General features: G+C 36.4%; 1 protein-coding gene across 5 annotated transcripts in view; it reads left to right on the top strand.

The window, feature by feature from the left end:
- APC (APC regulator of WNT signaling pathway) overlaps positions 1-13531 on the top strand; it is a 140254-nt gene that overhangs the window by 115025 nt on the left and 11698 nt on the right. For 3 of the 5 annotated variants that reach the window (XM_029215997.1, XM_029216001.1, XM_029215998.1), the window contains 6 exons: positions 2184-2562; positions 4261-4356; positions 5649-5702; positions 9421-9560; positions 10135-10212; positions 10502-10618. In XM_029215997.1, coding sequence (XP_029071830.1) covers positions 2184-2562; positions 4261-4356; positions 5649-5702; positions 9421-9560; positions 10135-10212; positions 10502-10618 — 864 coding nt within the window. The remainder of the gene's footprint in view (positions 1-2183; positions 2563-4260; positions 4357-5648; positions 5703-9420; positions 9561-10134; positions 10213-10501; positions 10619-13531) is intronic. The other 2 variants (XM_029216000.1, XM_029215999.1) reach the window with 2 other exon arrangements.

Here is a 13531-nt window from a genome sequence, read left to right as displayed (position 1 = left end):
TCACTGCTGATAAATGAGTTTTCTTAGGGTCTCTTAGATGTTAGTAAATATTTTGGGGGACTTGAGAATAGTATGTTTGAAAAGAAAATAATTATTTTATTATTGTTAAAGCCAGAGGCTTTACTATTATATGAACAAAAATGAAATTCTAATATTACTAAGCAGTATATTTTCAGTTAAATCTAAATCATTCCACTAGTTGTTTTCACAGCATACTCTACATAGTCTTTCTTTACTTTAATAATATAGTGGCTCTTAGGAAAAGCATTACTGAAATAACTAATGTCCATTTAAGAAATGAATTTTAGAGTATCAATGGTATTGTTAATATGAAACTTAATCCTTTTAATAGCTCACAATAGTTACTACTTGGGACTGCTAGGATGCCAGTAACTGCTGGGAGTTGTATGTTTATTATCTCATCTTCTCGAAAACCTCTTTTTAAAACGAGGTATTCTTGCCCCCCTTTTTAAAATGAGAATACTGAAGCCAAAAAAAGATTCAGACAGCTGTCATGTAAATAAATTGGAATTCAACCCCAGATCTGTCCAACATCAACAAGTAGTTTTCACTATAAAGAAAATGTTTAATATTCAACAGTACTATTGCATGAAAACTGGCAGCTAGAATACCATTTCCTTTTGAAGTGATTTATGCATGATAATATTAAGACCTTACTACATTTTTGAATGCCAGTTACTGTGCCATACATGTGTTATTTTATTTAATCTTCACAAAGAAAACCCTATTGGGTAAATTTCTCCATTTTGCAACTGAGACAACTGGGCCTCAGAGAGTTCAAATAACTTGGTCGTGTCACACAACTCACTTGTAAATGGTGGAGTCAGAATTTGAAAGACTATTTATCCACAGTTCTGTACTGCCTTCCTAATAAAACTTTCATATCTAAGAGTAGTGTGTGTCTACACATTTAGAGTAGAGTTTCTCAGCCTCAGCATTATTGGCTGGATAATTCCTCATTGCATTGTAGGATGTTTAGCAGCATCCCTGGTCTTTTCCTACTAGATGCCCGAAGCTTTTCCTCCCGAAGTTGTGACCGCCAAAAATGTCTCCAAGACGTTGCCAAAAGTATCTCAGCGTGGCTAAAATTGCCCTGGTTAAGAACCACTAATTTACAGATATGATACATTTATGTAATAGCCTCTACTTTTATGTAATAGCTCTCACTTTAAAATGAGGTTGATCACAGTGCAGGATAACTGGGTACTGTTTCCTGTTTCTAATCTGCTTCTAAGTAAATTCTTAGAATTTATGGTCAGGGAGTAATTGATGCTTACCAGCTGCTTTTAAAAAGAAATTGAATAAGAATCCTGGCTTTGTATCCCTGTATGATCAGAGCATTCTTCTTTTTATAACAAAAAGAAAAACATATTTTATAACAAAATATGTTTACATGTATAAGGGAGAAATCATAACTTTAACAATATTATACAGTAAGTCCCCTACATATGAACCTTCAAGTTGTAAACTTTCAAAGATGCGAATGTATTGTAAACCTATTACAGTATAGTACTAAATACCAATTGTGTTAGTTGGGTCCCTGGGCTAGCTTTGTTGGACTTATGAACAAATTGGACTTGTGAACGTGCTCTCAGAATGGAACTTGTTCATATGTAGGGGACTTACTGTACTTATAATCTGGTGAGGGTTAGCAATTGCTGAGCGCTAGTACTTAGTAAATAATAATTGCTGAAAAATATTTTCTCTTTATTGATTATGGTTGTAGATTTTAAAAATTAAAATTTTAAATTGTGTAAAGAATTTAGATAAACCACATTTCTGACTCTGTGTGTTGGTGGGGGTGGGTATGTGTGGTGCGGGGATAGATGTGAGAGAGAGAGAGAGAAATCAGTTGATTGTCATTCATCATAATCAGTGGATTATCACCAGCTGATCCAGACAAACAGCAATTTAGGTTTATGCAAGAACCTACTTTCTCTTTTTCAACACTATGTACTACCACTACTAATATTTACTCATAAACAAATTGGTGATGATTATATTATATGGATTTTGAAATAACGCTCATTACTTCATCCTGGAAAGGGGTTTTTGTTTTTGTTTTTAATGAGTTACAATAAATATCCCATTCATCACTTCATTGGTGTTGGCTTTTGGATATTAAAGTCATAATTTTGTTTCTAAACTCATTTGGCCCACAGGTGGAAATGGTGTATTCATTGTTGTCAATGCTTGGTACTCATGATAAGGATGATATGTCGCGAACTTTGCTAGCTATGTCTAGCTCCCAAGACAGCTGTATATCCATGCGACAGTCTGGATGTCTTCCTCTCCTCATCCAGCTTTTACATGGCAATGACAAAGACTCTGTGTTGTTGGGAAATTCCCGGGGCAGTAAAGAGGCTCGGGCCAGGGCCAGTGCAGCACTCCACAACATCATTCACTCACAGCCTGATGACAAGAGAGGCAGGCGTGAAATCCGAGTCCTTCATCTTTTGGAACAGATACGAGCTTACTGTGAAACCTGTTGGGAGTGGCAGGAAGCCCATGAACAAGGCATGGACCAGGACAAAAATCCAAGTATGTTCCGTATGGTGCATGTTACAAAGCAAATGTAAAAGTTTTTGAAATGAAAACTTTAAATTAGGATGGTGTCTTTATGAATAGGCCTGGGAAATTCATATTAGCCATCTACACTGCTAACATAGTTTAAAGCTTAATTTCTCTAGAAAAAGTTAGCAAAGGAAAATGTTATGTGTACTACAGTGCAACCACAAAAGAACAGAAAATCAAGACAGAGTCATAGCATAGCAGATCTAGAAAGAACTTGAGCGATTTTGTCCTCCATCTCTTGAGATTAAGCTCAAGAAAGTGACTTTACATAAGTTCCTTCAGCTGTTAGTGACCAACCCATAATCTCTTACATTTGCATATCACTCTACTCAGTGGATACAGAGCTGTGTTATATATGTTATTTGATCCTCACAACAACCTTGTGAAGTAGGAAGGGAAGATATCATCTCCATTTCACAGATGAAGAAACTGAGGCTCAGAGAGGCTAAAAGACTTGCCTGTGGCCTCACAGCTAGTGGGTGGTGGAGCCAGGATCAGAGGTCAGATCTCCTGACTCTCAGCCCAGTGCTCTTCCTACTGCACCATCCTGCTTCAGGCCATGGGGCCCCAGTTGCTGGGGTGATCAGCCTCCCAGCTCTTTGCTCAGGGAGAAACCCTTGGCCACCAGCCCCTCTCCCTCAGGAGCAGGGAACATGGGAGTTGGGACCTTTGGGGACATAACTTACTTCATTCCTGTAGCAAGAACCAAAAGCAGTAAGTATATAAGGTAAGACCTTCCTTTCACCCGATAAGAACACACACATGCACACACACACATGACAAAGGACTATTGTATCAGTATCTTGATTTCGGGAGTAGGAGAAAGAGTGATGATGAGAACATGATCTATAAAGATTTAGCAGATGTTTTTTAGGTAGGTATAAAAGTGAATTTATTTAAAATTTAATAGTTTTCAAGAATAGAGTACAGCAGAAATGTCCTTTATATCTATTTGTCCCAGGGATGAGGAGAACTATAAGATGCTTTACTGGAAGAACATTGTCTTTCTGGATTGTTTTCTTTGTCCACAATTATATAATGACTCGCATTTTGTGCTCTTAATACCTACTCTCAGAAAAGTTAAATAGAATAAATATTATTACTTCTGAAAAATAGACTTGCTTTTTAAATTTTTATTTCAAGTAACAGTTTTGAAACTTTGTGCATAGTATTAAATGTGCAGGTGCATTTTCTTGGACACCTTGTCTATAAATTTTTGTTTACAATCTGGTATCTGTATAGTAAGCTTTCTATACTAGGTTTATACTAGGTTTCTCTACTACATTTGTATACAGCTACATGCCTTTAAGTTTAAATAGAGATTGTAAATAAAAAGTTTTATACCAAAATGTTTTTATTGTTTCATATAGCCAATATAATTTTTAAGTTATTATTTGAATTATAGCATAAACCTGCATGGGACCAGCAGACTTGGTCAAAGGCTGATGAGAGGTAGACATTTTTATGGAACCAAGAAAAACCCTTATGTTTTCCTTTCCATGTTTGTAGTATATATATTCATCTCTTTAGCAAATACTTGTTGATTCACTAAACTGCTATGCATTAGGGATGTATTAGTGAGCCCTGAGTATTTTTTAAGTATAATAAACGTCACTACTTTTGAGAAAACAAAGCATTATCGTTTATGTCAATTTTATCTTTCAGTGCCAGCTCCTGTTGAACATCAAATCTGTCCTGCTGTGTGTGTTCTAATGAAACTTTCGTTTGATGAGGAGCATAGACACGCGATGAATGAACTTGGTAAGACAAAATGTTTCTCAATGCCATAGAAGAATACTAAAGATTTTTCATCATTGTTGAATTAGGATATAAGGCCACTAACTTTTATTACCATCTGCTTCCTCCTTGTAGCAAATGACTATACTCTGGTTTCCAGGGGAGACAATGTCCTAAGTGGCAGAAACTGCTACCCTTGTAACATAACTTGGATTTTTAAAATCTTAGCCAAAGGTTGGAAAAAATACTAAACGGTCCATTCTTGCCCCTATCGTCAAGGTAGACCCTGGGTGACAGTTGATGGGGAGGGTAATTTGAATTGTTTTGAGACGTGGGGCTACGTAATTATTCTTGAACTCAGTCACTTCTGAAAGACATCAGAAGGAATTATTATTAAGATTCTCATTTATCTTCATGGTTATCTGTACTTTACTGGATTTTCATGACAACCAGCGTGGTATCTCTGAAACTGATTAATACGGAAAAGCATTATGCTCTGATTTATGTTAGAAACATTCCATTAATTGTGGAAGGGTTACTCTTAGGTATGTGTTCTCACATACTCTAAACCTTATATAACCTGCATTTGTGCCCCCCATTTTTCATGTAATGGTTTTTCTTTGATTTCTAGGTTCATTTTGCACATGTGGTATTTATAAGTTGCATCATGCTGAGCCATCTCATGTGAACTGGATCGCTCTAGTCGTGCCACAAGCAAGAACCATACACTGAGTTTCCATCTTAGTGTAGCTGTGCCCTTGCTTTTTGTGCCGGTTATGTTACATTTCATTCAAGCCCCCGCTGTGTATTCCTGCCACCCCTCATCATTATCATTCATCACTTATCTTCAAAGTGACAAAGTCATGACACTCTTAAACACAGAGAACCTGAACGGCCAAAAATGAGTGTTGTCTCCTTCAGAGTCATCACTTTGGGAGGCTGTGTACTTTGTGATTTCCGCCTGCCCTCCAGCCATGCTTTTCTTCCCACAGGCCCTAGCAGTCGGCCCACTTGATTCTCTTTCCTTCCCCCATGCCCCCAGCCTCCTGTGAAACTGAGTACGAGCTTATGAGTTCTCCCCTCCTCAGTACTGCCTCAGCACTGGTGAAATTTTAAGTTTGGGTGTTTTTTTTTAACGCTAGTAATAATGGGGAAAATAATGAATCAACGGGAAAACGAATCCAATTTTAAGCTCCCGCAAACGTTTTTATAAATGTTCCTGTGTTCCAATGAACTATAGACTAGGACTGACACATTAATCATCTGAATTTCCAAGTAAAATCTAGACTCAGTATTTGTTCCTCTTCCTTCTTCAGGTAGGAAGGCTACCCGGGGCATTTCATCACAGGAGCTAGGGCAGGGGCTTTCAGGTGAGGAGCAGGATGGGGCCTCTGGGGGTGTGACTGCTGGGGGTGTAGCCACAGGGGATTACCTTCTTCTCACTCCTAGCCTCTGAATTCGCATTGGAGCACAAGAAGGACCAAGGTGTGTGGACCGTGGGGAGATGGATTAAGACAGCACAAGGGATCTGACAGTGAGGAATAAGGAGGAAAGAAGTCCCAAGTGGATGAAGGGAAATTTCTAAGCCCAGTCAGCTAGGACCGTCATTTGTACATAGAAGAAAATTCTTACAACTATTAGGGTCATTTAAGTTTGCACCTATTAGTATTGCAAGTTTTAGACCATAGTACCAGTAATGTATACATTTATGAATTCCCAGCTCTGTCCCAGAAACTGTGCTAGGCACTAGGTATAAAAATGATTAAGACGTGGTCCTGACTTTTCAAGGAATTCATAGTTAATTTGCATTAGTGTTTCCCAAACTAGATCATAATGATCACCAGAGGCAGTTGTCAAACCATGTATTTCTCTGGCCCGTGCGTGGTAAGCAAGCTTAGTAAAGTAGAATCTCCGGAGGAGGGAACCTAGGAATCAAATCTAATAAGTGGCCCAGGTGATTCTTATGATCGGGAAATTTTGTGAAACACCAATATATAGAATATTCATGCTGAGCCCCTAATATTTATTTTAGAATGAGGTGTTTCATGCTAATGGTGACTATCTAAACCAAGTAAAAGAAAAGTAATATACTTTTTAAAAATTAAGTATCATCTTTCTATTATCTCTTTTTGATAAGTTTAAATTAAGGATTTTGTTAAATGTCACCTGAAGCCATTGATCCTCTACTATCTGTAAGGTTATGAGATACCATAGGAGATAGTATTTGGTTCATCTGGACCACTATTCTCTAACATAGACACCAAGAAAATGTGGAAGGATGTGTTCATGACCTTTGCATTACCTTGAAACATCCTAATATTTCTTAGGGCAACCTATTTTTTATTGTATTGCTCATGAATTCACATCATATTTTTGTGAATCCATTTATAGTTTTAATGTATAGATTCTTTGCCTGAAAATTCACTGAAGGTTTTCTTTTTACCTGCCTGAAGTCATAAAGGGCTCTCTCTTCTATCTGATACACTAAATTTTATTGAATGTCCTTTTTTTCATTAGCCATGTTCTTCATGGTTTTATTGGCATTGACCAAACCCTTCTTTAATCTTTGTTTTTAGAATCAAGTCCTAAGATTTTTGGGTTTTCCATACAAAAGTAGTCAGGTGCCTTCTTGGGATTTTCTTTAGATCATTTCACCTTTCTCAAACCAGTATGACAGATACTGCTGTGCCAGGCAGGATTTTATGTAGGCATGAAGCACAGTATGTTTTGTTTTGGCTTTGATCGTCTGCTTTATAATCCTCAACATTTTGGTGATCTCCTCAGTACACAAGGCCACTGTCTTCAGGTCAACAATGACTCCCAGATCTGTTTCCTGGGTCAAAACTCTCAGTTCTTTTACTGGTGGTTCCTTCTTCTTTACCGAAGTAATAAATAGTGGAATTTTTTGAAGCTCTGTACTAGGCTTTCTTCCACTCTCCCTAGGCAGTATCCTCTACTCCATGGCTTCAATTACAGTGTTTTTCAAATTCACAGCTTAATCCAAGTTCTCTCTCCTGAGGTTTACACACATTTTTCAAACTGCTCATTTGACATCTTCACCTAGATGATTTTTCAGACATTTCTGACTCAGCTGACAGAAACTGAGTTTGTTGTCTCCTCCATCCCCAAATCTCTGTCTCTTCCAGGGTTCCTTTTCTCAGAAAATGGCATTCCAGTCAACCCACTTGCTGAAGCCAGAATCTTAGAAGACATCCATGAGTCTATTCCTTATCACCTATGTCTCGTAAATGCTTTAATTCTGGTTCTTAAATACATCTCATATCACTGCTCTTCTTTTTATCCCCACCCCAAGCAAGCCTCTGTCATCTCTCCCGTTCTCCCATAGTTTGTCTTACTTGTCCCCCCACTTCCAATCATAATCCATTCTGCAGCCTACAGTCATAGGAATCTGTTTAGAACATACATCTGATTATTCCTTCCCCTGCCTTAAATCCTTGGTGAGGCACACAAAGTCTTGCATAATCTGGCCTCTACCCATTTTTGTAGCCTCACCTGTGACCCTCTCCTTGTTGCTGTATATTTCAGGCCCAGCAGTCCTTGCATGTGCTGTTTCATCTGCGTGAAATGCTTACTTATTGTTTCTGCCCCACCCTTTTTAGATATTCATTCATCCTTTAAGTCTCAAGTTAAACATTATTTCCTCAGCCATTTTCTTGATCCTCCCAATCTAGGTTAAGTTCACCTGTTACCTTGCCCTGTGCTTCTACACAATCCAGTACACTTAAATTAGTTGTTCAATGGCTGTCTCTGCTCTAATCTGTAAGCTCCATAAAGACATTGGCTGTTTTTTTCGTTGGCTGTTTATCTTCCCATCATCATGGATGGATGGAGGAAAATCTTCCTAAATACGGTTTGGATTTCCCTTAACCAAATTAATTTTTACTTACCTACATTCAAACTCATCTGTCATTGGTGCTAGTTATAAAGATTTACACAAATGTTCCAAGAGTTAAATCCCTTGGCCTGGCATTCTTGACCCAAGATAGAACTTGGTCTATTTTGCAGACTTGCTGATTCATCTACATACTGACCCTTCTAGATCATTTACAAAAATGTACCGATCCTCTTTCAGATTAATGACCTGATTGTTCAGACTTACAGTATCCAAGAATTGCCTGTTTATATTCATCTTCTCTTTTTCTGTCTAAGCCACTTCTCTGACAAAAGAATGTCTCCAGTCCCATGATGATTAATATTGATGATGAATAATATTTTGAATAACCTCCATATGCATTTTTATTTTTCTTTTATTTACTCCCTCACCATTTTGCTTCACCTTTTGTCTTTTTGTTTTGTTTTGTCTTTTTACCACCCCTTCCTTTATGTCTTTTCCTTTCCTTTCCCTTCATTTTCCTCCTTGCCTTCCTACTGCTGACCACTGTGGGCGTTGTTAAGTATACCCATTGGTGGGAATCAAGGGGAAAGAAAATACTAAATCCTAGTATTGGTATTTGACACTTCATGAGTATCAAAGAAAAGTAAGAATTAAAAAAGTAAAAATTAAAAATGGTTTTATAGAGCTTAGTAATAAGTTGAATAGGTCATTCTTTTTCATAAAAAAAAATAAGCTTTGCTTCATGCACAGTTTCATTTAGAAGTTTTAGTATTCCTAAGGATACTAAAAATTATTTGGGAGATAAAAGTATATTAAAGTGATTAGGCCACAGTGTGTGACAATGAAGAGTGTTTGTAAAGTCCTAATAATAAAAATAAGTTACCTTTTTCTGCTTACATTCAGGAAGACCTAGTGTTAGAAAATAACCTTCTTCATCCGTGACAAGATACAGTGTATGTGCAGTAAATAGAGTATAATGTTCATTTCACTCAGTAAGGCAAGGGGCTGGAGGGTGGAGAAACTGGCAGAAAATGGAATAGTTGTCACTTGTACTTTATAAGTATATTACACAAAAGTCCTTTATAATATTTTCTGTAGCTTGTAATTCTAAAGACAAAATTAAATTTATATTTTCTCATTCTTTGAGATTTTTTCCTAATAATTTATAAACTTGGTACCCATTTGTTTTATTTTAGATTATTATCTTTTTCCTCTTGCCCTTTTTAAATTAGGGGGACTACAGGCCATTGCAGAATTATTGCAAGTGGACTGTGAAATGTATGGACTTACTAATGACCACTACAGTATTACCTTAAGACGATATGCAGGAATGGCTTTGACAAACTTGACTTTCGGAGATGTAGCCAACAAGGTATGTTTTATAAGATCCATTTCTTACGATATCTCTGGTGTGAGTTATTTTACTTTCATACAAACTACTTTTCACTGACTCTCTTTTTGTCACTCTCCTCATTAAACACTGACCAACAAAAACCTGTACTTCATGCCTCACTGCATATCCTTACTCATTTGGTTGTCTTATGCCTAAACAAAGGCAAAAGATGGAACACAGTAGTGGATTTATGTGATCACATTTAAAATACTATTCCTGGGAATGATAGCAAAAATCTGGAAATCTTGATGATTGGTGCAAGTGTTATACACGTGTTGGTTCCATCCGAATAAAAGACTTTAAAACCCTTTGCTTATTGTTTCTTATAATTTATTCACGTTATTTTTCCAGTTTACCAAGAAAAGAACAAATACCGAAGGATTAGGAGGGTATTTGTCTCTCATTTATGTAATCTGGTTCTAGTTCTTTTATGGGTAAAACATTAGTTAGGATTGAAATGAGACGATTGAAACTGGATTTGAAGTTTAGTCAAAAATAAAGCATGGCTCCAGGTTGCCTTATTATTGACCCTCTGCAATATTTGATTTTACAGGCTACACTATGCTCTATGAAAGGCTGCATGAGAGCACTTGTGGCCCAACTAAAATCTGAAAGTGAGGACTTACAGCAGGTACTACTTAGAATTTCAAATGTTTTTCTTGGCTATTAGTGGGTTAATACCCTGATTTAGATTAATTTAAGCTGTGGCTCACTGTTTAGCATCTCATGTTTAAATTGTGGCTACATTAACACCAAAATAGAGGAAAATAATTATATTGTAGGAGTTCCTTTTGGCACTATATTAGCATTTAGAAGAAATTTATTTATTAATATATTTCTACTCTTAACATTACGAACAAGAAAGCAACTAGTATGAATAATTTTATAAACAAATTATTCTAAAATTGATTTATTTGCAGGTTATTGCAAGTGTTTTGAGGAATCTGTCTTGGAGAGCAGATGTAAATAGTAAAAAGACTTTGCGTGAAGTTGGAAGTGTGAAAGCATTGATGGAATGTGCTTTGGAAGTGAAAAAGGTACCTTTGAAAACATTTAGTATTACAATAGGGATTTCATCTTGGGATACTTTTTTGCTGCCATCTCCCACTCCTGAGACTCACTAATTTCTGACCCTCTTATCTTACCTATCCCTAGACTTAGACTGCTCCAAACTTCTAAAGTATTAAGCCAGAAAAGATTGTACAAGGTAGCCTAGTATAAGTCAGGGTTTTTCAGACTCAGCACTGTTGACATCTTGCACCACATAAGTCTTTGTTTTGGAGGACTGATCTGTGCCTTGTAGGATGTTTAGCAGCATCCCTGGCCTTTGCACAGTAGATGCCAGTACACCTTCCCCTCAGTCATAACAATCAGAAATATCTCCACATATTACCAGATGTCCTCTGTAAAGGAAAAGGGACACAATCACCCTCAGTTGCCAGTCACTGGTGTTGAGTGTTAACTCTTTGCTGCCCAAATCTCAATCTACCTGAGTCCTCAAATTCTGATAGTCACCCTGTCAAGAGGTAATCAGACCCAAAGGTGAGAAATCCCTCAAATAATAATTTGTTTACAAAAGGAAATAATCTCCAGATAGTATATCTACTTCAGAAACTAAGCAATTTTTTTTTAAATTTGAGAGGAACTAAGCAAGTCTTTTTAGCTAATCTGAATTTCCTTTCACCCAACCAGTCCTCCTTGATCCAGAGCCTACATATTTTTCTCTTCAAAATTTCCTTTTCAGAGAAGGAAGAGTCTGGGGATGTTTTGTTTGTTTACTTATGTATTTTTTCTAAATTATTTTATACCTGAAAATCCCAAGAAAATCAACTGAAAAATTGTTAGAAATAAGTATTCAACTAAATAACTGGCTATAAAGTTAATATTCAAAGGTGGTCAAAAGGTACAAACTTCCAGTTATAAGATAAATAAGTACTAGGGATGTAATATACAGTATGATAAATCTTATTAACACTGCTGTATCATTATATATGAAAATTGTTGAGAGTAAATCCTGAGTTCTCATCACAAGGAAAAAAAATTTTTTTCTATTTCTTTAATTTTGTGTATGTATGAGATGATAGATGTTCACTAAACTTATTGTGGTAATCATTTCATGATGTTTGTAAGTCAAATCATTATACTTTAAACAGTGTTACATGTCAACTATATCTCAAAACTGGGAAAAAAAGGTAATACTCACATATACTTAGGGTCTGCATAAAGATACCTTTAAAACACTACCGAATCAGCAGAACACTTGTACTCACACTGCAGAAAAGAAGATACATGAATAGCCAATAAGCACTTGAAAAGATACTCAACATTGTTAGTCATCAGGAAAATACAAATTACAACTACGAGATACCATTAAAGATATTATATTGGTTAAAATTTAAAATATTGGCCAAGTGTTGTCAAGGATGTTAAGCAGCTGGAATTCTCACACACTGCTGGCGGGAATGTTACGTGGCGTACAGGCATACCTTGCTTTATTGCATTTTGCAGACATTACATTTTTTATAAATTGAAGGTTTGTGGCAACCCTGCATTAAGCAAGTCTATCTATGCCATTTTTCCAACAGCATTATTTTTCAGTTAAAGTATGTACATTTTTTTATACGTAATGCTATTGGACACTTAATAGACTACAGTATAGTGTAAACATAACTTTTATGTGCACTACAGTATAGTGTAAACATAACTTTTATATGCACACCAAAAAAAAAATGATGTGACTTGGCTTTATTGCGATATTGGCTTTACTGCAATGGTCTGGAATCAAACCTGCAATATCTCTGAGGTATGCCTATCCAACTTTAGAGAACATTTGGCAGTGTTTTAAAATTAAACATTTACCTACCATACAACCTGGCCACCCAGGAGAAACAAAGCTTAAATTCACACAAAGACTTACAAATATTCACAGAAAGTTTATTTGTGATAGCCAAAAACTAAAAATAACGCAAATGTCCATCAATAGGTAAATGGGTAAACAAATTGTGGAATACAATTTGGCTATTAAAAAAAAAAAAGAATGACCTATTGTTACATTCAATAATCTACAATGACAGGAATCAGAACAGCAGTTGCCTGGGGTTGGGGTTGGATTATGGGTGGCATGAGGAAAGTGGAGGGGGTGATATAAATGTTATCTTGGCATACACACACATCAAAAATGATCAAATTGCACACTTGAAATATGTGCAGTTTATTGTTCTCTAATTATACCTTAATAAAATTATACAAAAAAATTAGCCCCATGTACACTTTAAGACTCCTTTCTTATCAAGCTTGTGTGTTTTCAGAAAGATTTAATGTATTTGTAGGTATTATGGGAACTTGTATTGCTGCTGAATAGCTCATTATTTTATTGTCGCTCAAGGACCTCAAAGATGTACATACAAACTAATTGCTACAAACGAAGAAAGTTAGATTAAAAGACACATCCTACTGAGAAACCTAAGAGAAGACCATAATAAATGGAAAGACACAGCCTGTTCTTGTAAAGGAAGAGTAGTAGTTTAAAGACCATTTCTCCCTAAATTCATCTATAAATTTTTAATGCAAGGGCCAATCTTGGAAAAAGTAGCCCATCAGAAATTTATAATATCCAATTCTGGTTTGGGCCTGCTCTGGTTAGCAGTATTAGAATTTATTTTTTCCCTCTTTTTCTACATTCAGTGCAGCCGTCATTATAAACGTTCTTATTCTCTTTTTTAATTTGTCATCTCTTCCTTGTCAACTTCGTTTACTACTAATGACCACAAGAACCAAAACTACCTTCCATGTTCCCCACGTACTGCATCATTTTACCATCATTCGCTGGCTCTTACTCTTCTACACAGCAGAATCTTTCCTTCACCTGCACTCTGTGCCCTAAGCGTGGCTATTTACTCAGAGCTGTTAGTCCCTTATTCTTGTCTTCTATATCTTCTCTACTGGGTGTA

This window comes from Monodon monoceros, unplaced genomic scaffold, assembly GCF_005190385.1.
Source record: "Monodon monoceros isolate NGI ecotype Baffin Bay Population unplaced genomic scaffold, NGI_Narwhal_1 Super_Scaffold_12, whole genome shotgun sequence".
In the NCBI taxonomy this organism is placed as follows: Eukaryota; Metazoa; Chordata; class Mammalia; order Artiodactyla; family Monodontidae; genus Monodon; species Monodon monoceros.
The sequence above is the reverse complement of the archived record's forward strand: the minus strand, read 5'-3'. Positions and strand labels throughout refer to the sequence as shown.